We start from the raw sequence: 27500 nt of genomic DNA, 5'->3' as shown, positions 1-27500 counted from the left end.
AAACAATATCAACGTAAACAAACTTCAATTTATAGTCATGAAATATATCTTCAATAACTACAAACGATTTTTCTCTTTTTTTTTTCATATAATTTTGTACCTCACCTTAATTTCCTCCATAAAGAGAGAGAGAGAGAGAGAGAGAGAGACTACGGAAACACTACCTTTAATTAACACCTGCTTCTTGTCACCCCGTCCTTCCCTCACCCCTGCAGTCCCGCCGTGGGAGGTGACGGGGGAGGTGACGCCCGGCACGGTGGAGGAGGGGCAGGTGGTGACGCTAGCCTGTGAGTCCACCGCCAGCCTGCCCCCTTCAAACATCACCTGGACCTCCACCTCGGCCTCCCTGCACGGCGCCATCGTCAGTACCTCCAGCGGGGCTTTTGGGGGCATGGTGACCAGGTGGGTAGTGGTAGTGGTGGTGGTGGTGGTGGTGGTGGTGGTGAAGATGGTAGTGGTTGGTGGAGGTGGTGGTGGTGGTGGTGGGTTTTATGTTAATTTTTCTTTTCTTTTTTTTTCCTTTTTTTCGTATATTTGGTATTATTTCATATTTATTTTTATTTATTTATTTTTTTATGTATCTTTTTCTTTCCCTCATCTCTTCTTCTTCTTCTTCTTTTCTTTTCTTTTCTTTTCTTTTCTTCTTCTTCTTCTTCTTCTTCTTCTTATTATTATTATTATTATTATTATTATTATTATTATTATTATTATTATTATGTTATTGTTATTCATTATTACTTATTGTTTCCTCTTATGCTTCTATTTTGCTTCATTTTCCTTCACGTCACCTTTCCCTCGTCTCGTCCTCTTCTCAAAACTCTTCCCTTTTTTCCCCTCTCCTCCCTGACCCTACTTTTCCTCTTCTCTCCCCCATATCTCCCCTTTCCTTACATCTCATCTCCCTCTTTCACCTTTCATCTCCTCCTCCTCCCTCCTCTCAACGTGATTCCCTCCTTATCTCCCCATCCTCTTCTCTTCCCTTCTCCCTATATTATCTCTTGTAATCTATTTTTACCCTCTCTTCTCTCATTTGTACCTCTTCCTCTCTCTCTCTCTCTCTTTCTAACGCCTATCTTAAGTAATCTCTCTCTCTCTCTCTCTCTCTCTCTCTCTCTCTCTCTCTCTCTCTCTCTGTTGCTGCTGCTGCTGTTGTTGTTGTTGTTGTTGTTGTTGTTGTTGTTGTTGTTGTTGTTGTTGTTGTTGTTGTTGTTGTGTGTGTGTGTGTGTGTGTGTGTGTGTGTGTGTGTGTGTGTGTGTGTGTGTGTGTGTGTGTATGTTTTTCACCACGATAAACAGGAAGACTATTTCAAATCTCTGTGTACTTCTTTAGATAACAATTACATTTCTCCTTGGTCCAAATATTAATCTGCCATTTGCCTCCTTCCTCGCCTTCTGCAGGTCTGAACTTCACCTGAGCACCACGGCAGAGGACAATGGACGCGCCTTCCAGTGTGAGGCTTCCAATGGGCTGGGCGTCGAAGTGCGGCAGGAGCTTATACTTAATGTCCTTCGTGAGTGTCCTTCTTTCTCTCCTTGCTTTCCTTGCCTTATCTTTCTTTATTCTCCTCTCTGATCTTCTCGTTCACTTACTTCCCTTATCTTTCTTTATTCTGTCTCAGTCTTCTGTCTATTTGCTTCCCATGTTCTTCCTTTTTCTTTCTTTTTGATTCTCCTGTTCGTTTCTTTCCTATCTTCTTCCTTCTTTCTTCTCTCTGACTTTCTAATCTATTTTTCTCTCATGTTCTTTTTTTTTTTCTTCTCTGATTTTTCTATCTGATTTTCTTTCCCATGTTCTTGCTTCTTCTGATTTTTCCTTTTTATTTCCTTCCCATCTTCTTTCTTCTTTCTTCTCTCTGACTTTCTTATCTATTTCCTCTCATGTTTTTCCTCTTTTTTTCTTCTTCTCTCTGATTTTCCTATCCATTTCTTTCCTATGTTCTTTCTTCTGATTTTTCCTATTTATTTCCTTCTCTCTTCTCCTCTCTTCTCTCCGACTCTCTTATCTTCATTCCTTCTCGTATCCTTTATTCTATATACCATTCTTCCCTCTCCCTCCCTTTCTCTTCCTTCTTTCTTTTCACAGACTTCTCTTTCCCCTGTTCTTCCTGCTACTACTTTTATCAAATCTTCTGTCTCCCTTCCTCCTCCTCCACCTCTTCTTCCTCCCTCACCATCCTATACACTTACCATATCTCTCTATCCTCTTTACATTCCTTCCATTCCTTTCTCTAATAAGGTTCGCCATTTTTCAACATCTCTCTTTCCTCCCCGCACTGCAGACTCCCCCCAATGGATGGTGAAACCTCCAGAACAATTAGACGTGTATGAAGGAGCGGAGTTAGTGGTGACAGCTACGGCCCTTGCTAACCCCGGCCCTCTCAGGTATTGTATTGTACTGCTGTTGCTGTTGCTGTCACTTTGCTACTTACTTCTTTCTTCTTCCTTTTCCTTTCATTATTTCTATTGTATATTTTGTCATTGTTTTCTTTAGTGTGTCTCCCATATCCTCTACTTACTCTGTGCTTCACCTCCACTCTTTCAAAAAAGTTTATTTGAATTTATACGAGTTTTTTTTTTTTAAGGTGCATTTACGGTTCTAGAGGCAGATTGACAAGATTTCTACATTATTAACTGAAGAAACCCTCTTGAAAACCTTGGTAATCATCTCTGTGGCCTTGGAAAATAGTCGTGGTGAGAGAGCAAAATGTTTCTGGATACGGATTTATGTTCCTTCCACATCTCCACAATTGCTTGTCTTTGCAGGTACTGGTGGAGGCGAGGGGAGGAGACGCTGGAGGCCACACAGGGGGAGCTGCGTCTGGGGAAGGTGGGGCGTAACCTCTCCGGGAACTACTCTGTCAGCGCCTACAACCCCAGGGGCGCCGTCAACGCCTCCTTTGTGCTGAACGTGCAGTGTAAGAGAGAGAGAGAGAGAGAGAGAGAGAGAGAGAGAGAGAATTTGATACTACCTAACAAATTAACACACGCGTCAGCCACACTCACATGTCCCGCCCCTGCCACAGACGGCCCCGAGAACCTGCAGGCGGTGGAGAGGGTGACGATAGGAGAGGGAGGCGCCGCGACGGTGGAGTGTTCAGCAGGAGGCAACCCACGCCCCACCCTCACCTGGACCACCAGCAATGCCTTCAACAGGTGAGAGAGAGAGAGAGAGAGAGAGAGCGAGAGGACGTTTAAATTTATGCAGATTAAAGGAATGACATTGTTGAATACTAATATAAAAAGGAATAGAAAGATAGACAAATAGAAATAGAATAGAAAGATTAACTGATTGCTTGACTAATTGACATAGTGACTACCTAATCTACTACTACTACTACTACTACTACTACTACTACTACTACTACTACTACTACTACTACTACTACTACTACTACTACTACTACTACTACTACTAACCTTACCTACCACCGCAACCACAGCACCACAGCGCAGACACTGTCCTCGGGCGTGAGTGTGGCGAGGCTCGTGCTGGAGGCGGCCACGGACCAGCACACGGGCCTCTATCTGTGCCACGCCTCCAATGTTGTGGCTTCTACGCCGCCTGTGTCCACCAAGGTTATAGTGACTCGTGAGTATGCCTGACGGAGGGGCTGAAGGGGTGAGAGAGAGAGAGAGAGAGAGAGAGAGAGAGAGAGAGAGAGAGAGAGAGAGAGAGAGAGAGAGAGAGAGAGAGAGAAATTGGGGTGGAAGAAGGGAAACCATAATTACTTTACTACTACTACTACTACTACTACTACGGTATCACAAACAGAGCCGCCCCGTATGGTGATGGAGGCGGCAGGTGCTGGAGGGTCCTGGGCGGCAGTGGGGGGCCGGGGCCGTCTGGTGTGCCGTGTGAGGGCTGCCCCCGCCCCGTCCTTCTCCTGGACCACTGAGGACGGCCTCACTCTTCAGTCAGGGCCCAAATATAACGTCCATGAGCCACAGGTACCAATTATACTACTACTACTACTACTACTACTACTACTACTACTACTACTACTACTACTACTACTACTACTACTATTACTACTACTACTACCTGTTAACATAGCCACATAGTCATAATGGTGTAAGACTCAAGACAGCTTCTCTTCCAGTATGTTTGTCCTTACTGCAAGCGTAAGTTTGAATACCACTCCTGACATCATTTGTACTGCCTTGAGTCCCATTCCTAACACCATTTGTACTGCACACAAATTTAGTACTCACGTCATATTATACTGTACGCAAATTTAGTGGGGTCAAATATTCTTATGCTGCACGTAAATTTAGTGGTCAAATATTCTTGTACTGCACGTAAATTTAGTGGTCAAATATTCTTGTACTGCACGCAAATTTAGTGCTCAAATATTCTTGTACTGCACGCAAATTTAGTGCTCAAGTAGTCCTATACTTCACACAAATTAAATGCTCAAATATTCTTATACTGCACGCAAATTTAGTGCTCGAACAATTTCACTTCAAAAATTTATATGCCTTAAATACCGTCATGAAGAAAAAATATAGTTGAAGTGATTAATTTCCACCACTGTCTTGTCATTGTAGTTGGTGGACGGGCTGGTGCTGTGGGCGTCCGTGCTGGAGGTGCTGCAAGTGGAGAAGGAAGACTACGGCAAGTATTCATGTTCTGCTCACAATGCCCTCGGCTCTGACTCCTCCGCCATTGCTCTCAACCCACCCGCACGTCCACACCCGCCCACTAACTTCACGGTGAGAGAGAGAGAGAGAGAGAGAGAGAGAGAGAGAGAGATATGACTATAATGAGAGTTTCTGATACAAGAAGGAAGAATTGTAGTGAACTAATCCTCCTCCTCCTCCTCCTTCTCCTTCTCCTTCTCCTTCTCCTTCTCCTCCTTCTCCTTCTCCTTCTCCTTCTCATTCTCCTCCTCCTCCTCCTCCTCCTCCTCCTCCTCCTCCTCCTCCTCCTCCTCCTCCTCCTCCTCCTCCCGCAGGTCACCAACATCACCTCCTCCACTGTCTCCCTCTCCTGGATTCCTAACTTCGCCGGGGGCCTTCCACGCGGCTACTCCATCAGGTACCGCGCCACAGGAACACTCGAGCACCAGGTAAACACACGCCCTGCTGCACAACACTTTCTTCTTCCTCTTCCTCTCACCGCAGGAGTTAACAAGTACTCTCAATCACACACCCTTTTCTCTGGTAAACTCTGGAACTCCCTATCTGCTTCTGTATTTCCACCTTCCTAGGACCTGAACTCATTTAAGAGGGAAGTTTCAAGACATTTATTTAGCCAGTTCTTTTTGGCTAACTCTCTCGGATCTGCTCGGGAACTGGCGTGTAAGTGGGCTTTTTGTTTAGTCGTTTTTGTTGCCCTTGGCCTTGGCTCTGGTAAATATATGCATTGGTGTCGCCTCCCTGTGTGTTGCGAGGCGTCAACACATATGAGCTGTTCAACTTCTTCAGTACTGGGACATATTTTTACCATGGGTTTTGTGTGTGGTTAGACGATTTTATTTACATTAGGAAGAGTCTATGGAGGTTAGAGTAGTAGTGGCCAGAGTCTTCGTTATTTTAATTCCTACGTAAGTTTCTGAAGCTGTATAAAATCACCAAATAGTAATGAGAATCAATATGGAAAAGTGTCATGGTACTGAAGGAGTCAAGTAGTGATTGGAAGTGTTGTTTTTGCCTTGGAAATATAAGTAAATGAACTCCTTTCCAAAATTATTCCTTGCTTACTAATGTTTTTATGAAGCCTCTACCAGTGGTGAATGCAATAGCTGAACTTTTATTTTACATTAGAGGGGAAAAAAACCCACTTAGGTGCCATTTCCCGAGCTAATACTTCATAAACCTGCCACCAGAGGGTACTACAGTGGTGTCCCTCCTCCTCCTCCTCCTCCTCCTTCTCCTACTACTACTACTACTACTACTACTACTACTACTACTACTACTTTTACAGACGGTGGAGCTCTCAGGCGGCAACACAGCAGGCACCACACTGACGGGGCTGACAGCACGTAACTACCTCTTCAGCATCAGGGCTACCAATGACCAGGGCGCCTCGGAGTTCCTGAAGCCGCCACTCCTCGCCTCGCTGCCTGGTCAGTCTCTAAGGCAGTGGATTGGTTCAGTCGAGTAGTGTAAGCTTTGTAGTGGGTTAGGTCAGTGAAGTCAATGGTGAGTCAGTCATTTCGTAGCTAGTCAGTCAGTAGGTGAGTCAGGCAGCCAGTGAATCTGTTTGTCTGTTAATGTCTTTCCATTCCTGATGTTTAGTGTTTCATCTATTGGTGAAGTAACCCTTTCAGTACCAGGACGTGTTTTCATACTCATTTTGTTTTCTATTTGGTGATTTTATGCAGCTTCAGATACTTATGTCGGGATTAAAGTAGTAAAGACAGTGGCCATTAATCTTCTGCCCTCCATAAACCTTTGCTAATGTAAATAAAATCGTTTAATCACACCCAAAACTAAAGGTAAAAATGCGTCCTAGTACTGAATGGGTTAAAACCATCTAATCTACCTCGCCCACATCTGCAGCGGGGCCTGAAGGGAGTGGCGGGCCTTTAGGGACGGGTCGGTGGCGCGTGCCTCGCCTCATCCTGGTGGTGATGAGTCTGACGGGCGCCTCGCTTCTGCTCCTCAACATTGCCATCATTGCTTGCTTCGTGCGGCGCCGAGCCAGGACACGCCTTGCCGCAGGTGAGACGCAGTGCATCAAAATATCCAGGGAATAAACTTGAGCGTGTGTCACAACATCACAGATTAAGATATACAAGATTCTGATACATAATACAGAAACAAATATAACGTGTCTCATTTCTCCTTTTCTTTCCTTCACTTTCCTTCCCCCACAGGTTCTGCTTCCACCACCAAGACGGAGGTGTCACTAGATGGCTACAGTGGAGCGAACCACATGGCTTCTCCTCACCATAACACCTCCACCTCATCCACCACCACCACCACCACCAGCCTTGTTGTCCCCACCACCAACCCTCCTCCTCCTCCCCCACCACTGCCCCAGCACCTGCCGCCCTCCACCACCACCGCCTCCACCACACTCCTCCTCCACCACCACAACAACACTCGCGGAAATTTCTTTCAGCCACAGCATAATGGTAGCAATCAACAGCAGCAGCAGCAACAACAGCTTCAACAACAGCAACAGCAGCAGCAGCAGCAACAACAGGTGGTCTTCCCGCTTCCACCAGGCAACTGTCAGGTAATGTTACTTATTACTCTTCCTCGTCATTACCCTCATTCTTCTTCTTCTTCTTCTTCTTCTTCTTTTTCTTTTTCTTTTTCTTTTTCTTTTTCTTTTTCTTTTTCTTTTTCTTCTTCTTCTTCTTCTTCTTCTTCTTCTTCTTCTTCTTCTTCTTCTTCTTCTTCTTCTTCTTCTTCTTCTTCTTCTTCTTCTTCTTCTTCTTCTTCTTCTTCTTCTTCTCCTCCTCCTCCTCCTCCTCCTCCTCCTCCTCCTCCTCCTCCTCCTCCTCCTTCATTCTTCTTGATGTTCTACTTCAGAATTGTTGATTTTAATAAGAGAATAAAAAGGAACCTTTGCCATGTACCCACCAGTGAAAGATTACACTTATAAAGTAAGTTCTGTGCATAGTGAATAACTGTAATGACGTGTTTTCTCTTAGTTTTCACTCGTATTTTCCTTCATTCAGGTTGGGATGGAGGTCAGTGACGGGATGGGCGAGGTGAACTTGAACGCCTCACCCATGCAGAACGGGGGGCTAATGCGGAGGGGCAGCATCACCTCCTTCAAGAGTGCAGTGAGGGAGAACGGAGGAGTGCCGTGCCGTGAGCGTCGAAGTAGTGGCGGAGGAGGAGGCTGCAGTGGTGGTGGTAGTGGTAACAACGCAGGGCCAGGAGGCGAGAGTCCTTACCACCACCATCACCATCATCACATGCATCCTCACCCACACCACCACCACCACCACCACCATCACCACGATCCGGAGGTGTGTTCTCTAACCTCCAGTACCTACGACGCCTCCCCTGGACTCCCCACCTCGGCCTCCACCAGCATCCTCCCCCAGCAGGAGCAGAGGAGGAGCTCAGACGCAGGCACTCCGGGAGACGACCAGATTTCTTTGGCTTCCTTCCACAGTAGTCATTCTCGCACTTATTCCCAAGGGTACATCCGCCCCCTGCCCCCTCCTGGCTGCCCCCACTACTCCGTGCACCCCTGCCAGAGTCTCCCGTGCCCCCAAAGTGAGCCACAGTCCCTACCCTCCGCGGTGCAGCAAGGGCAGTTATACACAAGTCTCAACCCGTCAAGTCTGTACAGCCTCAGTTCGGAGTATTACGAGGCGCGATGTGGCCAGTCCTCCTTCGCTGCTGGTGAGGAACTGTTGCTGTTTTGTCATTCTTCTTGTTCTCCTTCTTCGTTGTCGTCTTCATTCTTCTTCTTCTTCTTTTTCTTTGGAGGAAGTTGGAGAGAAATTGGTTTATTTACTGTTTGCCACTACTGAGGGTGGTAAGGATGCTGTCTAAACCCCCACCTTGTGTTCCTGCCAGGCGCCGCTCCCATGGGATACGCCACGCTGGGCCCCAGGAGTCGTCGTGCTCCATCCTCACAGTTCTCCACCCTTCAGCGGCCCCGTGGAGCGCGGTTACAGCCAAGGACATGTCAGGTAAGCGTTTTGAAGTGCTAGAATTGCATATCACTACCATCATCAGCGCTACCAATATCTTTAGCATCCTGTTACCATTGCACATCATTACCATCATCACCAGCACAACCAGTATCAATAGCACCGCCTTATACCATCACTGTCTCCCTCTCCTACACTGAATATCCTCGGTTTGTCCTTTACTCATAATCTTAACTAGAAACTTCACATCTCATCTCTTGCTAAAATGGCTTCTGTGAAGTTAGGCGTTCTGCGGCGTCTCCGCCAGTTTTTCTCGCCCCTCAAATTGCTAACTCTGTACAAGGGCCTTATCCGTCCTTGTATGGAGTACTCTTTGCATGTTTGGGGGAGTTCCACTCACACAATTTTATTAGATAGGGTGGAATCAAAAGCTGTACTGTGCCTGTGTATACTGTTGTGTGATATGTAGTGGTGTATTTTTTTTTCTTCGTATTGTTTGTGATTGCTTATGAAAACCTTGGTGTGTGTGTGTGTGTGTGTGTGTGTGTGTGTGTGTGTGTGTGTGTGTGTGTGTGTGTGTGTGTGTGTGTGTAGAGAGAGAAAAAAAAAACAGGCATACTGACTGAACAGCATGGCAGCAGACAGCATTCGTGGTGCATAAATCCCGTAAATAAGACGAACCTCCCCTGAATGTTGAGATGAAGTATTCCTGGCCTGCACCGTGAACACCCGCCCCTCAGTGACACGCAGCGACGGTGAGCACAGCTTGGGAATAGCATGATGAAACCTTCCTACCTCTACCACTGTCTCTCTCTCCAGTGACAGGCTATGATAGTGAATGCATTATAGAACTGCATGACGAAACCCTTACTCCCTTCTCTCTGGTGATGTGCAAGAGTACCCCATCCACGCACACCAGACACCCGCACCCACCTGCACCCACCACGCCTGATAGACTAATTGAATGACTGAATACACCCATAAGGCAACATAATACCAGCCCACTAAGACCATTCATGACGTCAGGCTGACTGCTGTGAGTACGAGAACGACCCACACAGCAGTACCAACACACAGCAGCGCCGCAGCAGCTTCCACGGCTCCCTCCGACGCTGTGACGCTCAAGATACACCTGATACACAACAACAACAGCAACAGCAGCAGCAACAACAACAGCAGCATAACACACAGCAGCAGGTCCAGCAGGAGGTCGTGGAGAGTGGGTACAGCACCGCAGCACAGCATAATCAGAAACAGCAGCCAGAAACGAGTGAAGCTGCAGGAAGAGGAAGAGTAGCAGGAATTTTAGGAGGACCAAGAGGAGGAAGAGTAGGAGGGTACAGCAGCCAGCGTTCTTCACAGCAAGACCTTTACAGCAGAGGGCAGGGCAGTCAGGTGAACAGCAGAATAAACTCCCGTGATTCTATCGTTGCTGTGCCTGCCTTCCTCATTCCAAACAGCAGTAACGGCAACAAGAATATTAATAGCCCGTCCTCTCCTCCATTGCCACCACCACCGCCACCCATTACCACCATCACCACAACCGCTTCTACCTTCACTCCCTCTGCTGCAGCCTCCACCTCACGCCCAAGGTTTCCACATGATTACGTTCGTCACGGATCCACCAAGAGAACCAAGGGAGCTGTGGATAAGAAGAAGTAGAGATAGAGAGCAAAAAATCACATATCACAAGCACCAACATGCCTTCCCCGACCACTAACAGGACACCCTCATACCCTCCACTACTATGAGCTGTGTAGACGACCCAGTGTGTGTCTGTGTTAATATCTACAGGTATGAGAGATGGAAGGATTGCATTAGAGACACGTTGAAATATAAAGCGTGTGTCAGTGTTGCTATGTGCAGGTGAAATAAGAGATGGAACTTGATTGTAGACAAGATGAAATGCAGAGCGTATGTGTCTGTGTTGCTGTTTACAGATGAAATGAGAAATGAAAGATTGCATTAGAGACGTTGAAATACAGAGCGTGTGTGTCTGTGCTGTTCTCTACTGGTGAAATGAGAGATGGAACTACATTATAGACACTTTAAAATGCAGAGGTTTGAGGAGAGGGAGAAAATAGTTGAGTTTTGCTGAGTCTCTTCGTTACTTTGGCCTTTCAATAAACCTACTTTTAAAGGCCACACGAATGATTTAGTCGGGATCACGAGTGTTTTTCCCCTCTTCGGTGGTGGGAATTCTCTCTGAAAATGTCACTTGAATCATGGAAAGGCATTAGTGACTTCTACTGGTCTGTTCAAATTAGTGGAGATAGGCTGCCAAACATTTGTGAGGAGTGCAGTTCTTTTAGTCCACAATGTCCTTAGTGATTCTTGCCTCCACTCACTTACCTCACTCGGTCTTTGAAGTACCACACACTCCTTAGTATACCTTCCGTCACCATAACCTAAGTACAACATCCTGGCCTAGAACACAATGGAAGAACAAGCAGCAATAGAACTGTTGGCCCTTACGAGGGTGTTTGTGATAACGTACACTATCTAGTCTTAAAGATGTAGGATTGTACAGATGAAAGCTCCTCCCCACCCAGTGCTCCCTCAAACACTGAAATACCACACCACCCTCTAGAAATCAGTGAGTCCTCCCTCCACTACCATGTTGAGACTGAAGCACTGAAGCTGAACCAAGCAGTAACATTCGTGATTTGCAGACGCGCTGAGTGAATGTGAACTCCCCACAAGGCAAGTAACCTCAATGAATTTAAGAGGGAGGTGTCAAGACATTTATCCCATTCTTTTGGCTAACTCTTTTGACTCCGTTCGAGGACTGGCATCTCAGTGGGCCTTACTATTTATTTATTGCCATATTTTTATCACCGTTTTTGTTGCCCTTGGCCGGTTTTCCCCCTCTTACAAAAAAAAAAGTGTGATAGATTGTTTTGGACTTGAGATGTGATACGTCAAGAAATCCATCACAAGACGGCCGGTGTGCAGTGCGTGGGTGTGACTCCGGGACACGCATCGCATATTAGGCCTGTATTATGAAACGCTTTACTCTCTCACCGTCACTGTTTTCCAAAGGCTCTAGTTGAAGATACTCGTGTTTTTAAGGTTATTTTTACGGTTCTGGTGATGAGTTGGCAAGATTTCTAGTTTATTAAAAGGAGAAACAGTCTTGAAAAACCTTGCTAGTCTTTTCTGATCTTGGAAAATTGTGTGAGAGCAAACTGTTTTTGAATACAGGTTTTACTATTACTTTTAATGTATTTGTCTGTTAGGTAACATGAGCCTAGTGAAAGAAGACCAGCCTGACCTGTTCACCACCACCACCGCCATGCATTCCGTCAGCTGGTGGTGGTAGTGGTGGGGAGACTCACGAGACTAAAGCTGCAGTCAGTGTTACAGTGTTTTTCACAGGTAGTTGACACCTACCTCCCGTAACACACACACACACACACACACACGTCCCTGCATCCAGTACAGAATTATTAAGGTTAGGAAGATGTAGCATTTGTACCACCTTGCATTCACCGCTCGTTTCTCGTGATATTTGTGTACCGTTGATGTGTACCGTACCGGAAGTTTCCCTTTAACAGTTTGTCCTACCTCGCGCACCTACTTGGAAAAAAAAAAAGTAATCCATGAAAGTGCAGGGATTTCAGTCTATTATCATTGTTTTATTATTATTATTATTATTATTATTATTATTATTATTATTATTATTATTACTATAGGGGTGTGTAAGGTTGGCGATTTGTAGTACTTTGTCTTTTTATAGTGTTTAGTAAGAAGCTAATAAAAAGTACCCTTGAAAAGTTATCTTTAGTATGAGAGAGAGAGAGAGAGAGAGAGAGAGAGAGAGAGGAAGGAGAATAATAACTAATATCACCATCATTGGCACAAAATATAATAACAGATTTGTGTCATCATCGGATATTGATTGCATCACTATCTACTTTTGATTACAGTAACTGGTAAGCAGCAATTTGAATTCAGCTCTTTTATGGGCAGAATGGTCTTTCATTGTCCTTATCATCAGTCACCTTTTCTTCGTTACTGATTGGTGTAAGGTGCAGGGACAGTAGCAGCTTGTCAGGCTACGTTGCATGTCTCTGGTATCACCACCCCGCATCACATCACTCCAGAGTCCCAGATGCTCCCCTGTGCGTTCTGTAGCAGTTCACCCTGATTGCACGGGGAAAAGGAAGAAAGAATGATTATTGCCGGCTCCATCAGGCATCTTTAATATATGATATTGCCCATAGGAAAGGAAGAATGCGCATTTTATAACCTACGTAGTCCTCATACATTGTAGATAAAAGTAGAGGAATTAGTTGTGCCCAGATTTGTGGCCCACACTTTTGTGCAGTGATCATGAATATCCTCGATAAGGTTGAGTGGGACTACCCAGTACCTTTAATGGGCTAATCTGTGGTGTGTTGAAGAGAAGCTTGTGTGGAAATCCAGCCTGTGTCGCTGCGCAGCGGCCGTGCTATCACTTGGTGCTTGAAGAGAAAGGTAGAGTGGGTCTTTGGGAGACAGGAGTCGTTATAAAGGTTTATTTGATATGCATCTGTAAAAGATCATCTGAAATGTATATGATTTTTATCCCAATTTACAAGTTAATAAAGTGCAGTGGAAAAAAGTGGTGCAGTAAATATTTATAAATATGATCCTTACCAATAAGACCGAGCTGCCATAAAATTAAAGTCTCGACTTTTGGACAGTTCAAAATTTTACAGATGAGGAACTCGTTTCTTCCGCGTTGTACCAATAGATGACGATGAAGAAAGTACCATAATTACATCCAGTTAAACCACAATGCATTCAGTGTGGCGGATATTGATGAATATGTGATGTAATAATACAAGCGTGTCGGGAGACGGTCCAGCCTGCATCCCGGGGACTCGCCAAGACCTTTCCTTGTGCTCAGAGTGACAGCCGCCACGGGTTGTCAGCCATGCACTAACGGGGAGGGCGCCGCCTTGTGTGGGGCTCGTCGTGGCGGAAGAGGCCTGAGCTGACATGAAAGAGGAGGAGCAGAGCGGCAGGCGTGTGATCGACCAGCCGCTGCAGCCACCCGCCGCCCGCCGCCTCGCCCCAGCCCGTGAGTGTCCCGCCCTTGCTTCCTGCTCACCTGCTGCCCTTCACCTAATTTCACCTGCCTCTCTGGTGTACCTATATTCTGTTCTTTACGTCACAACCTTACCCTAAACCCCGATACCCTCCCTGCGCCATGCTATTCATGTTTCTTCATGTCTAGCGCCAGGTGCTGCAACACACTGGACCATGACTTGCACCTGCTCCACAAAACTTCACTGAACTTTAGCTTGATTCACTCACCAGAAATGCCGGGGGTTTTATTCGACTTTGTATGGAAAGGCACAGGTATAGGATGGCAGACATGAAACTGGAACACAGCTCCATTCTTCATTTCTTTTTTTATCATTATTTAATGTAACCGTAATATACTAGACCTCAATGACTACTCGGGATTGACACTGCCACTCTCTCATGGTGAGCCATCCAGTGTGTGACGGTGTTCATGCCATGAACATTGTGTCTTGTTATTCTATTTAGCCTGTCTCACAATGTTGCCTTATTCATGAATGCACTCTTAGCAAGAGGCAGTGAGCTGAAATTTTTGAATCATGTTGATGAAAATATTGATGCTCTGCTTTATATTATAAACAAATGCTAATGCACATACATGTAATGTAGATACTCCTTCAAAGTGAAGCAATTTATAAATTGATTTCAACCTCTGCTACTTTCCTCACTCCTACAGGAAACCCTTTAGATTTGCAAGGGAAGGAATATCCATTTGTCACCAAACAGTTACATAAAATTTCTTAACACTGGCTAACTGTTCTTTGATGCTCTACTTTGAGAATGTTGGAATGTCAAAGACTTTGATCTAAGTGTGGCTGAGCCCAGAGAGGCACTCATGGGGATCAGACCTCTGGCAGGATGTGTACTCACTGGTCTGATGTGCTTACTAATCAGGCAAAGGTGAACACTGAGACAAGAATGTTGTGGTCAGCTTGTCTGCCAAGCCAATGCGCTCCTAACTTATCTCCAGTGCATCTAACACGTCCTGCGGCAATCTCCAGACTGTACTCAGTGTTTGAAATGTGCCATAAATTTGAATCATAAATCATTCCTGCTTGAGTTCTGTCAGTCAGCTTTTTCTGCTCCTTTCCGAGTCTTTATTTCACCACTACTTTGTATGTACCACTCCGTCTATAATCCATAAGTAAGTTATATCCATGAATCAATATTTGAGAGAATAATGAAAGATCAAGCATGAAATATTTGTTTTAGATTTTCCTGTACAATTATTATCATAAAGTCAGTAACACTGTGTGCCACAGTGTGCAATTGGTAACCAGTAATCAGCACCTTGAGGACAAACAGTGTTGTGTGTGACTGACAGGTGATGAAGCGGGGGCGAGACCAGACGCCTGAGGAGGAGCCGCTCACCAAGCGCATCAACAACCTGCACCTCGATAACTCTTCCCAGATGCTGAACCAAGTGTTGAATGGCTCCACCCTGCCCACTGCCTCCCCTGTCTCTGCCCTTGCCCAGGAAAGACTGCTCAATGGCATGGCTGTTGCTGCCTCCCTCCCAGAATGCAGCATGGCTCAGGCCAGTGCGAACCTTCCAGGCATGGGCCACGCCTCAGCTGGGCCCAGCCAGGGAGCCACACCACAGGACATAAGTGAGCTGGAGGAGATGATATCGAGGAGGGAGCTGCCAGAATCCCTCAACATGAACTATCCAGATCTCAACCCCACCAACAATCACCAATACTTTGCCTTCAACAAGTTACTGCACCACCTCCACATGGAGCGACTCCGTAGGGCAGGCAAGCTCCCCCTCTAATGCTTTAATGATTGTATACTGGGAATTAAGGAGTGTTCCCCAGTGTTCTGTTAACATATACACTGACTACAAATCTAAAAAGTATGAGTTCTTGTCCTCAGTAAACCACAGGAAAGAACAGAGGACAGAGCTCTTGTTCAAAACAGGTGGTGGTCCCCTGTGAGTGTGTGTGTGTGTGTGTGTGTGTGTGTGTGTGTGTGTGTGTGTGTGTGTGTGTGTGTGTGTGTGTGTGTGTGCCCTTAGTTGTGTTTGTGATGTGTGCAGTACATTGATTCTGGTATACATACCGGATCATTTGTCGTCAGCATGTGTTCAAAATAGTTGTCCCTGAAGGGATAGATAGCCCAGTGTATGTCAAGTGAGGGCCCAGCCCAGAACACTGCCTGCCCCTTCAGCTCAGCACAAGCCATCTCACTGGAGAAGGCTGAGAGGCATCGCAGAATCTCACAGCCAGGGATGTAAATGCCAAACGTTTTGGATTGTAATGCTTTCCGTATCGTAAGTTTTTATATGGCTCCGATATTTGTCATAGAACAAATGTATAGCACCCAGCATAAGTTGACCTACTTGTGGGCAGGAGCAGACTACACAGTGTAGCAAGACCATCACTGAAATCCTTCATGAATTGTTACACTGTTTGCAATGAGGGTATTTTTTATAGAAGTGCAGAAGTGGCCCTCAAGATGCTCCCATTTCTAGTTCAGCTCTTGCTTGATGACTGGCCAAGGAATTGTTGTTAGAGGTGATTATCTTTTTTATTCACATTGTTGACACCAATTACAATAAAGGAAATGCAGTTGACATTGTGTATTCTAAACAGTTCTTGTTTCTTACCTCAAAATGCCTGACAGTACAGTACATACCTGCTGCTGCTACTGTTGCTGCTGCATGTACATTATGACCCACAGTGACACCAAACATTTGCTTCACCAGATCCTAATATGTAGGCTTTTCTCTTTATAACCTCAATTTGAATTTCCTTTCAAGGATTCATTGAAGATGAGAGAATTGTTCATTAGAGGTAATACAACAGCTCTGCAATTCGTACATGTGTGATTTGGTGGCATTGTATGTAGGATAATGCATCTGAAACATTCACAGTAACATTTTCAATTTTTGTGGTATTTATCTAGTCACTTATTAAGGAGACAAGTCTCTAAATTTGCTGCAGTTCTGTTCACAAAATACATGCTTTGCTCATTACGTTAAAAGTATCAAGTTCTCTACAGTACATATAAAGTTCTTGTGATAGGTTTTTTTTGTGTTTATTTTTCATCTATTTATTTATAAATTTTCATGATGGAGGAATATAATTACTGGATAGGCAGATGACAGTTAATATAGTTCAAGACTTGCATTCATTACCACAAACTACTAAGCACATTGAATTGAAAAGTGCCCAGTTCTCTGTAGTTCATTCCATTGCAGTGAGTGTAATTTAAATTGCATACAGTTTATCAGGTGCTGGTGTTGCCTGGCTGAGTGTGGCTTTGCTGATGACACCCTTGCTAGAGGAGAGTGCTAAGCCTGCTGGCAGCACCGGTGTGTGAATGCCTGGAATGATGACAGGATGCACAGGTGACTGACAAGGTGAGTGTCCTGAACTTACTGTCTTGGGTCAAGTTTTAGGACTGAGGCATCATCTTTAGCTTGAAATGTTCAATACCAACAAACAGAATAATATCGGTATTAGTTTTACTGATTTATTTTTTACTCATATATTTTTTAGCTCATATTTACTTTAATCAAGCTAAAATTATATAATGAAAGTGAAAATAAGAAGATGCATCAATTTTGAGATAAATGCACAAATTTCTCTATTCAACAAGTTCCTGACACAAGCCTATTATTATTATTATTATTTATTTATTATTATTATTTTTTTTTTTTCTCTCTCTCTAGACCAGTGTTATTCACTGATTTTTGCAAGGGAGCCACTTGGGTTAAACACATTCATTGAGAGAGCGGCAGCTAGTGCAAGCTAACATAACTCAACTAAATTAAGTAGTACTGGGCTGCTAGTGCAATATAGTAAATAAGATAAATTAGACATGGTAATATTAGCCTATATATCTTGTTATTAAGAGCAAAATAAAGACCAAACTTACTTAATGCTGTGATGAGTGGAAGTGTGCTTTTTTGTTTTTATTAATTAATTAATTTATTTTTCGAGCCGTAAATTGAGTCATCGCGAGCCGCGCAATGAATACCACTGCTCTAGACTCAAAGACCCATCCACAACACAATACATCAAAATATACTTACCTTTATTTCTTGAGTACAGTACATATTAAGGTAAAAATGAAGATATTAGTAAATTTTCTATATTTTTATTATAAAAATGAATTATTACACAGCCTCCAGCAATATAGGTTTATGGCCGAATAAACTGCAAGATAAAATAAATACATACAATATTTTGAAATGAAGTTAATGTGTGACTATAAACATGAGATGATGATTTGAAGCCAGCGGCAGCAGCAGTGTGTGGGGCGCTGCACGGTGCCCATCACAGCGCACCAAACAGTGGGAAGCAGTAGATGTGTCACAGCGTGTGCAGTGATAAGGATAAAGAATTGAGCAGAGGAACTTAGCAAAAGAGGAAGGGTATTGAAGAAGGCAACACATAAGTAGACTTGGGACACACCGTGCAGCAGCAACAGCAGCAGCAGCAGTAGTATAACCCACACACCCGCCTCACACACTGCTAGTACACTTTTCCTTCATGTGATGGTTGTGCTGCTGTCCAACTGTTGCTGCTGTTGCAAGAGTTAGCACAGCAGTAATAGGTGGAGCCGCAAACAACCATAGTTTCCTTACCATCAAAATCTAGAGCACTTCACAAAGACTGTTATATAGTGAACTAAATTTCCACCTTTACAATTTGTCAGTCATGCTTTTCTTTACATGTTTCAAATAAAGCGGCCAGATAATCATTCTTTCAGTGCTGAAGTCGTCAGATTACTATGAATCTCTGTATCTTTCTTGAAATTCACTGAACTCGAACAAATTTCCTTACTACCAATTCACAGAAATTTACAAACCATTAATTCAGTATTTGGATGAACAGTTCTGTTACTGACATCATATCCTTAATTACCTCACATTGTTACATACACAATTTATCTAATTACCTGCATCTTGTTTAGCACGAATGCAAACACTTTCATGAACAAAGCCTTAAATTCATCACCAAAACTCATGACATGGCTACATACAGTGTAACAATATAGATGCAAGAATATATGATCAGCTTAAAGAAATGATCAATGAAATGTAACTGTGCAATGAAAACAAAGATGCCAGCTTGCATGTAGAACGTGATTTCAAAACTGGCACTGTTGACTGCTTGTATCGAAAAGTTGAAAAGCTGTATAAAAACAGTTCAACCTCCCTGCATTATCCTAACTAATACTCCTCTAGAAAATCAACTCTGTATAAAACAGAAAACCAATGTCCTGCAAAGGGATGTGAGCAAAGGGTGTACTGTACAGCTTCCAGAGAGCGCCCGTACCACCCGGGTTTTTGCAGCAGATTTCTCTCCCTGCATAAACACAAAACTGGCTAATCTGGACATGGTTGCATGGTGACGCTCAAAGGAGCCATCGCATGTCATACAAAATACTCCACGTACAAACTGAGCAACAAAAAATGTGGCCGGGATACTGTTGTTGATGTGGCAGGCTAAGTTTGGGGTGGTATTGAGTAATCAGCACTTAGGGTGTAACAGCCAGATGCTTGGCACTCTCAGCCATCAGTCATCCTACAGGACTTCTTGCTCCATTAAGTGTAACCAATTTTTGAAGAAAAAAAATGTCTGGCATTATAATGGGACTGTCGTAATTTTATGCTGGGATTGGTTTGAGTTTAATCAAATTTGTGCTCATTTTCGTTAAAGAATGTAAGCAAATAAGTTGGTGATATGATGCTTAATTAATTGTCAAATATAATGAAGCTCATATTCATTCACTTCTTAAAATTCATTAGATTTAACCGAGTAAATTGATCAAAGGAGCTTACCGAGCAGTAATATGTTTGCGGGCATAGAATGTACTGTGGCAATTGCCAACAGAATAATTCATGCATTAATGAAGCTGTAGAATCATTACCAGCAAGGATATTATTGTATATCTAAGTTGATATCAGCATTTCAACATTGAGCACTGGTCTATACATTGTTATATTAAGCTCAATAATGTCATTACAACTCTCTGAATAGCACATGGATATGAGAGGCTTGAGATGCATAAGAGGTTGCCAACCCTCACTCAGTAAGGTTCAGCCATAGTTCGTTCGGTCATTTACTCCACAGTACGGCACACAGGCCAGTCACACACAAGATACCCATCCATGAGCCAGTCATTCTGCACACAGAGGATCACAGGGAACGACCCAGACACGATAATACAGATTCACGGAAATCAAGGAAATGTCACAAGCATTCCTTACGAAGCAGAGAATCCAGAAGTTTCATAATACATCTAAAGGAAACAAATTGGTATGCTAAATGTAGCTAGGTAACAGATGGAGAGAAGCTAAGACCCCTCCCACACCCACGCATGGCTTGGCTATTCACATCATTTCAACTAAAAAGTTTTACACTTGAGAATTATGAGCAAGGAATCCAAATAGATTTTAATAATTTGAAATCAAATTGATATGAAGTCTATGTCTTTTCTTCATGTTTCTTTAGGGCTAGACCACAGGTGGGGTGGGTGTGCGAGAGGCCAGGTAGCAGGTCTCCTCAGGTCAGGGTGACAACACAGGTCCTCACCACACTGGTCTTGGCAGGTCAGTCAGGTAGATTGATACAAATTGCATTTTCTTATTTTATAATATCAACATAAAGAGATACAGCAGTGACAGAGGCCAAAAAAGCAGTGCAGCAGGTCTGTCTCTGCTCATTCTTGTAATGCTGACATTTGGTGTAGGCAATATCTGCAGTAATGGCTAATATCACAGAGTATCACACAAGGTGATGATGGTCAGTTTTGGTCAATTTTTTAACATTTACTCCCTGTAATTACATAACCAGTGATGGGCACAAGTGGGAAAGATACCAAAGAAGGAGGATTTATGTCAATGAAGAATAGTCATCACTGAGCTGTGTTGAGAAGAATGTTTTGTGCTGACTAGACCAGATTAGCATCAACCTCCTTCCTCAGTACAGTGTTCACCACTTTACAAACAAGCCTCAGATGGGCAGAAGACCCACCACGGTCACAAAGATCGTATGACAGAGAGAGAACACACCCAGCCAACTCCTCCACAGGCACCCCAAGCACTCAGAGCAAATGGCACATCCTGAACATTTCCAATGTTCTGGGGCAATTGTCTGTTACAGCTTGGAAGCAGCTGGGGGGTGAGGGCCAGACCACCTGGTGAAGCACCCTATCCTTTCCAGGAGTGGTCCAGATAGAGGTGTCAACCAAGGGAGGGTAGTCATGGTGTAAAGCCGGACCCGATCTGACCTGAGTTACGGGGCTGAGGAATGCTACCCTGACCAGAGATTCTTGAGGATTATGTGGAGGGGTGCACTCATGAGGAGGTGGAGAGATCCTCCAAGCCCTGTACTAACACATCCTCAGCAAGGAAGGCTGGTACAGCAGGCCTGTCGTTGACGGACAACGCACACTCCCCCTCCCAGTGAGCCTTGCCAACACTGTGGGACTGTAGAAAAACATTCATTAGTTACTGCCTTCTACTGTTTCTCTAAATAGGGCACGTACTTCTAGGAATGGTTACTCTTTATTGTTAATGTCAACAGTAATTATAAATAGCTTGTCTGAAAGTCAATTTATAAGTAACTTTGCCTGTGAGTTACGTACCATGGAGATGTCGCGGCGCCAAGCCATGCGGCACTTGCCATCACAGAGAGGGCATGGCCGCTCCAGGGAGTAGCCGCCGCACTCTCCACAGTCCAGTGAGACATGGTTGTCTGACCAGCTCACTCCACACCTGCAAACACAACCAACACAGTTACATCTGTCCTACTCACACACACACACACACACACACACACACACACACACACACACACACACACACACACGCCCGGTAGCTCAGTGGTTAGAGCGCTGGCTTCACAAGCCAGAGGACCGGGGTTCGATTCCTCGGCCGGGTGGAGATATTTGGGTGTGTCTCCTTTCACGTGTAGCCCCTGTTCACCTAGCAGTGAGTAGGTACAGGATGTAAATCGAGGAGTTGTGACCTTGTTGTCCCGGTATGTGGTGTGTGCCTGGTCTCAGGCCTATCCGAAGATCGAAAATAATGAGCTCTGAGCTCGCTCCGTAGGGTAACGTCTGACTGTCTGACACACACACACACACACACACACACAAGTATTCATGTTAAAATTTTAAATCAGATATTTTTAAGAGGTTTATATAACACTGAAAAAATTTCATTTCAGGGAGAGCTATTGTTCTGCTGACCTTGAAGAAGATAAGAAGAGAGACTTACGTGTAGCATGAGTTGTACTGTGATCGGAGGTCTTCCAGGGTCATCATGGGTTCCGTAGGGCACTGGTGTGGGCTCACCAGGTCAAGTCGTGACAGACTCTCGCTGCTCTCACTCCTGGATATCCAGCTGCTGTGGAAACAACACCAAAGGTCAGTGGATCCCCAAGGCTAAATGTGATGTCTGGAAAGGTCAGGCTGCTGTAATGTTTCAGTGTTACATAACCTTGCTCTTTTTTGCAATGCAGGCTTACAAGTGGAGGGACTGTCAAAGACGATTTATTTCTTATACTTTTCATAATGGAAGCATACAGGCACTAACTCAACATTTCCCTTATGCACTTTTCTTCTACAACATTCCCATTAGTTTGTAATTCCCTCTCGTCTGGGTCCACAGCGGCCAAGTACCTCGTCCCACTGGCTCAATAGTGACATTCTTACACAAACAGGCACCAGCACAGAAACTCCAGCATTGATTACAAACTTCTGAATAGTTAATTGAATCCATAGTTGAGATTCCCAGTACCCTTAACTCAACACGGCGCCTTCTTACCTAGAGGAAAAGTAGTTGTCGGTTTGGATCATTCCACAAGACATGGCTGGTTGAAGATGGTTTGAGGTTTGCAGAGCAGAGTGTAACACGCTAGACCCTGCGGAGGAAGACAATAGACCATTAGAATGTGGCTGGATTAAATTAATAGAGTGTACCAAACTTACATTTAAGTGGATTGACATTTACTCTTGCTTGATAATGACATTTATCAATTCAATCACTTGTACTGCATAGTTTTTAAGACGTTGTACAACGGTTGTGGTATCAGTGATCATTGTACATTTTTTTTCTTGGTAAATAGTGCTACAATAATTCTTGAATTGTAGCTTTGTGACTAATAAGTCTCAGCTTCTTGCTGAAAGTCACCGGGATGGCTTATGATACTGACAATAGTTGCATTATATGTCAAATACCACGCAAGATGGAAAGACCAAGTCATCATTAGAGGCGATGATGTAACCCTCAGGTGCACCAGCCAGATCCACAGCATTGCCACATCACGTCTCCGTGTGTCATCATCTTGTGACTCCTTGGCGACACCTGACATGCGCTGAGACGCAGCTTTGTTAGCGCAATACCGCTACCACCTTCGAAATGCGTCACATTTTTATATCATCGATTTTTTTTTTTTTTTTAAGTTAAATTCTTATATCGATATTTTAGCGCATTCATGACCAATGCATGTCTTCAGCTTTTTAAATAGATGATAAGGACAGTTTTATTATTTTTTTCATAATTCCAAAGTATTTCATCCTTCTGGAACATTCTATTTTAATGCAACGTAGTTTTGAACTTATTATTATTATTTTTTTTTTCTGCCGTGTTTCCGAAGTCGGCCGAGTTCAGCACGTACTGGATTTTCATCCCGCCACTCCAACACGCCCACGGGTGTACCGGTCCGTTAAATTAGCGGGTCACACGTCCGCCCTTCAGGCATCCACTTCCTACCGCCTCTGTCAAGGCCTCAAGGTCGACCCCTCCTTGCATCACGCCGGGAGGACCACCACCACCACTGAGGCAGACTGGCAGGAACAGGGGCCACATTTTTTTTTTTTTCTCCCTCTCCCAGTCAAACAAGTTGCTTATGGGAAAGAATGTAGGAATGATACTCGATCGCGGAAGGAAGGAATGCATCCGTTGGGAAATCGCACGACCTTGGCACTTGGGTCCGGACTACGGGGCGAAACATGATAAGGGTTGATCGAGGTAGAAAAGGAAGTCGTAGAAGAGGAAGTCTGACCTCCCTTCATAAAAAAAAAAAAAAAAAAGAAGGAAGGAATGAAAAAAAGAGTAAAGTCAAATCCTTCCATATATGTGTGCAAGGCGGAAGCTGCGAATGGCCGGCTGGATATATGGGTCAGTTTTCGATCTGGGGCGTGTCTGTTGGGCCTCTATTGACCCAGTGTCCGGGCGGTCCAATGAAAAAAATCCAAACATTTGCACTGGCCGCGTTCAAACTTGCATCGCGTCATGAAGTTAACGTCGACTTAACTCCAAACCGGCGCGGCGCGTTAGTCCCCAACGCATCCGCTCGCTCCCTCGCGTCTTGGGAACTTTCCTCTCCCTCCCTACCTCCGTAAGGGTCAGGAATTCCTCCCCCATCGATTACCGCTGCGAGAGGGGAGGGGGTAAGTAAAGTAGGGACGGCCTGGGGCCTTCGGAGGAGGGGGGACACGGAAGGGGAGAGGAAGGCACAGAGCCAGTCAATACTATCACCCTTCCTCGAGTACTCTCTCTCTCTCTCTCTCTCTCTCTCTCTCTCTCTCTATCTCTCTCTCTCTCTGATATATATACGATATATATATATATATATATATATATATATATATATATATATATATATATATATATATATATATATATATATATATATATATATATATATATATATATATATATATAACAAGCACGTAAAAAGTAATTATGTCTGATGTTTATAGCAATAAGTCTAAGCAAATAAAAAGTCTAAAAAATAACAACGCTCCCAAAGAACGCGTCCACCTTAATTATGAGAAAAGAAACATTAAAATAAATAGTGTCTTGAAGTAATATGGACACACACCACAGCAAGCCATATAGGACCAGCACACTGCACTCCCTGTCTAATCTATGCATGCTAATACCTGCCCATCATCGCGCTACCCGTAACCCGACCAACCTGATCAGCGAGTCACTCACGATCACCTTTCACTCTCTCTCTCTCTCTCTCTCTCTCTCTCTCCAGTAAGAAGTTATTTGAGTAGAAAGATCACATGACACACACACACACACACACACACACACACACACACACACACACACCCGGCTAGCATCACCCCTCACACACCACCTACACCTCGGAACAGCAAGCGCATTAGGAAGCAAGTCAGACTTCATTAAGTTAGCGAAGGGAGGTGCCGCCCCAGTGCCACATGACGCGGAAATGGGTACTCGGTGCAAGGCGCGCCAGCTCTGAAGGTTTTGCGGAAAAGCTCCCGGGCAAATCACCATGAATGCGGAAGGCGTCACTATTCCCAGCCTTCCTGAATTTTTTACGCGGTTCCACCTACCATGGCGTGAACTCCCTGACGTGCTGAAGACGCTCACTGGCTGCTTAGTGCTTACGGACCCCAAGTGTTCTCTTACGTGCCTCTCACTAACAAACACTTGTATTACTCGCACTTTTATCTTGATGCCGCGTTTGAAATCAATATTTCTGTTTCTATAGTAAGTAATGAGACTTATGTAGTTAACATTTCTAAAAAAGATAAATGTTTCATTTCATTCTTATGTAAAGTTGATATTTTGAAACCAATAAGATTCCAACATTTTGAAACCTTTTGTAAATTTTGAGACAATTGATTGAAACGACAGTTCAAAGAACAAGTCGCTGAAAAAGTACGTATTGTCATGATCATGTCTCAGAGAAGCGCAGGTCACGTTGGCATGGATGGGAAACTGACTGGAAACTAATTGTTGATTAATGACTTGTATTGGACATGATTGAAATGCATGTCATGATTAACTGTGTGTGTGTGTGTGTGTGTGTGTGTGTGTGTGTGTGTGTGTGTGTGTGTGTGTGTGTGTGTGTGTGCGTGTGCGTGCGTGTGCGGGAGAGAGATGTGATATGTTATGTTGTGTGTCTGTGCATGTGTATGTCTCGCTGGCTGGGAACTTTCCACTGCCGGACGTCTACCTTCTCTCCCCACCCGTCCCCCGCACCTTCCTCTGGCGCCACTCCCAACCTCTCTCTCTCTCTCTCTCTCTCTCTCTCTCTCTCTCTCTCTCTCTCTCATACCCACACAAACACACAGACAGACCTCAGTAGCGTGCCATCCGTGACATGCCACTACTGAAGGCGCTGAAGGTGCTCAGGACTCGTCCACCTCTCTTGAGGCGCCGCACACCACGCTGCAGGCGCGGCAGGTGTGCGAGGCGCCGAGAAGCACGGACAGTTCGCCCTTGCCACACACACACCAGTACACCACAGACACACTTGGAAATTTCCCTCCAGGGGCGTGGCGTGTTCCTGCCATCGTCTCCCGCGCGCCGCTAACACTTCCAACTTTCTCGATCTTCCTCACGCCCCTTCACGCTGTCAGTCAGTCCTCAGGCACTCCGGCACTGACCCCTCCTCGACCCTGGCGATGCCCTGGGTCAGAGGGAGGAGCAGTGCAGCGTCTCACTCTCACTTGTACACAAATTGAGAGATGGTATTTACCGGTAGAGCGTTTGAGACCCTCCTCCAGTGGTGGCAACACAGCAACTGACGGGACCGGCGGCGGCGGCGAGGAATATAGCCGCCCCTCCCCGCCGCTCCCCCCTCCCCACCTTCCAACTCCCCCCATCCCTGCCGCCGCCACCGCCGCCGCCGCCCGTACTATTGCTTCATATCATGTTTGTTTTTATGTTTGTTTCATGTATCGATCCGCTCCTTTTCCTTCCTGCTGTAAGGCCGAGGTCACCACGCAACAAGTCTCTCCTCACCCCAGGCAAGGACCCGCCGTGCTAACCTTCACCGCTGATGTAACCTGTGATACACGAATTCACACCACTATTGATTTACTCCTGGCGGGCACACACACACACACACACACACACACACACACACACACACACACACACACACACACACACACACACACACACACACACACACGAGGGGTCGCAATACGCACACAGGGAGGCTGACGCACATGCGGAACCTGGGTGCGGATGGTCATGGTGGTGGTGGTGATGGTGGTGGCCAGGCAAGGGTGGGGTTAGGTTATCGCTTCCGCTTCAAGGTAAAAAGAGACCCTGCCATAGGACAAAGGTTAATAGCAGCGACTCCCAACAAGAAATGATGATGAAACCTATTGTGACACCCTCCTGTGCCACCATCTGTCCGCCTGGCACTCACCCTCACCCGCTTCTCCCTCTCGCTCTCCTTCTCCTAAGCCGTGTCCCTCACGATGACCATGTAAGCAGATTATAATCACGGAACTATAAATAGAATGGGGAATTTTTGTTATGAGGGAGAAGCGATGAACTCAAGTTACCAAGAATCTTCCGTGTTTTGCCTCAGGAATTGTTTAGTTGTTGGGAGATTAGTAATAGTAAACAACATTACCACCACCACCACCACCACCAATAATAATAGTAACAACAACAACAACAACAACAATAAACAAGAGTAGGAGTACAAGGAAGTTGTAAAAAAACAAAATTGAGATGTAGTTGTATTATTTCTTCATTTTTATTTTACTGAGAAGCCGTGGCCGACTCTCGAATAGCCACGCAAGAACCCGCGAAGGTCTGTTGATGTTTGACTACCTGACGAAATCCTGTAGTGAAGAGAGCAGTGCTGGAAACTTACGTAATACTTAATAGAAACAACAATAACCCGTTAATCACAACAAGGCGGATTTCGAAAGACTGTATTATTGAGTTTAAACATTACTTTTTATAGTCATTTATTCATTTACGCTGTTTAATGATTTTTTTTTAGTGGTATCCTGCAGAAACAACAATAATCCGTTAATGACAAGACAGATTTCGAAAGAGTTTGTATTATTTCCAGTTAAAACATTACATTATATCCTCATTTATTCATT

At 44.7% G+C, this 27500-nt stretch overlaps 3 protein-coding genes across 9 annotated transcripts in view; 2 read left to right on the top strand and 1 right to left on the bottom strand.

Annotated features, from left to right (window-relative positions):
• The window catches only part of LOC123501671 (nephrin-like), a 15048-nt gene extending 4316 nt beyond the window's left edge, over window positions 1-10732 (top strand). Inside the window, exons 7-21 of the mRNA XM_045250633.1 lie at window positions 216-402; window positions 1399-1511; window positions 2280-2382; window positions 2764-2915; window positions 3024-3153; window positions 3441-3589; window positions 3773-3948; window positions 4549-4713; window positions 4956-5069; window positions 5927-6068; window positions 6505-6666; window positions 6822-7186; window positions 7635-8313; window positions 8491-8606; window positions 9594-10732. Coding sequence (XP_045106568.1) covers window positions 216-402; window positions 1399-1511; window positions 2280-2382; window positions 2764-2915; window positions 3024-3153; window positions 3441-3589; window positions 3773-3948; window positions 4549-4713; window positions 4956-5069; window positions 5927-6068; window positions 6505-6666; window positions 6822-7186; window positions 7635-8313; window positions 8491-8606; window positions 9594-10229 — 3389 coding nt within the window. The 3' untranslated portion in view covers window positions 10230-10732. The remainder of the gene's footprint in view (window positions 1-215; window positions 403-1398; window positions 1512-2279; window positions 2383-2763; window positions 2916-3023; window positions 3154-3440; window positions 3590-3772; window positions 3949-4548; window positions 4714-4955; window positions 5070-5926; window positions 6069-6504; window positions 6667-6821; window positions 7187-7634; window positions 8314-8490; window positions 8607-9593) is intronic.
• A 2674-nt stretch (window positions 10733-13406) lies between these two features.
• LOC123501674 lies at window positions 13407-16215 on the top strand. The gene is made up of 2 exons (XM_045250641.1): window positions 13407-13635; window positions 14965-16215. The coding sequence occupies exon 2, from the start codon at window positions 14968-14970 to the stop codon at window positions 15412-15414; it is 447 nt and encodes a 148-aa protein (XP_045106576.1). The 5' UTR covers window positions 13407-13635; window positions 14965-14967; the 3' UTR covers window positions 15415-16215.
• Window positions 16216-17728: 1513 nt separating this feature from the next.
• Window positions 17729-27500, bottom strand: part of LOC123501672 (protein pinocchio-like) — a 61489-nt gene continuing 51717 nt past the window's right edge. For 3 of the 7 annotated variants that reach the window (XM_045250637.1, XM_045250635.1, XM_045250639.1), the window contains exons 2-5: window positions 22426-22522; window positions 21877-22002; window positions 21243-21372; window positions 17729-21084 (exon numbers count right to left, since the gene is read on the bottom strand). In XM_045250637.1, coding sequence (XP_045106572.1) covers window positions 20953-21084; window positions 21243-21372; window positions 21877-22002; window positions 22426-22522 — 485 coding nt within the window. In that variant the 3' untranslated portion in view covers window positions 17729-20952. Of the gene's footprint in view, window positions 21085-21242; window positions 21373-21876; window positions 22006-22425; window positions 22523-26125; window positions 26215-27500 lie in introns of those variants that run through there. The other 4 variants (XM_045250636.1, XM_045250634.1, XM_045250638.1 and 1 more) reach the window with 2 other exon arrangements.

This window comes from Portunus trituberculatus, chromosome 9, assembly GCF_017591435.1.
Source record: "Portunus trituberculatus isolate SZX2019 chromosome 9, ASM1759143v1, whole genome shotgun sequence".
In the NCBI taxonomy this organism is placed as follows: domain Eukaryota; kingdom Metazoa; phylum Arthropoda; class Malacostraca; order Decapoda; family Portunidae; genus Portunus; species Portunus trituberculatus.
Note: the sequence above shows the minus strand (reverse complement) of the source record. Positions and strands in the feature narration are given on the sequence as shown.

Excerpts from the sequence above, each read along its gene's own strand:
- LOC123501674 (XM_045250641.1), top strand. The coding sequence starts at position 14,968 with ATGAAGCGGGGGCGAGACCAGACGCCTGAGGAGGAGCCGCTCACCAAG.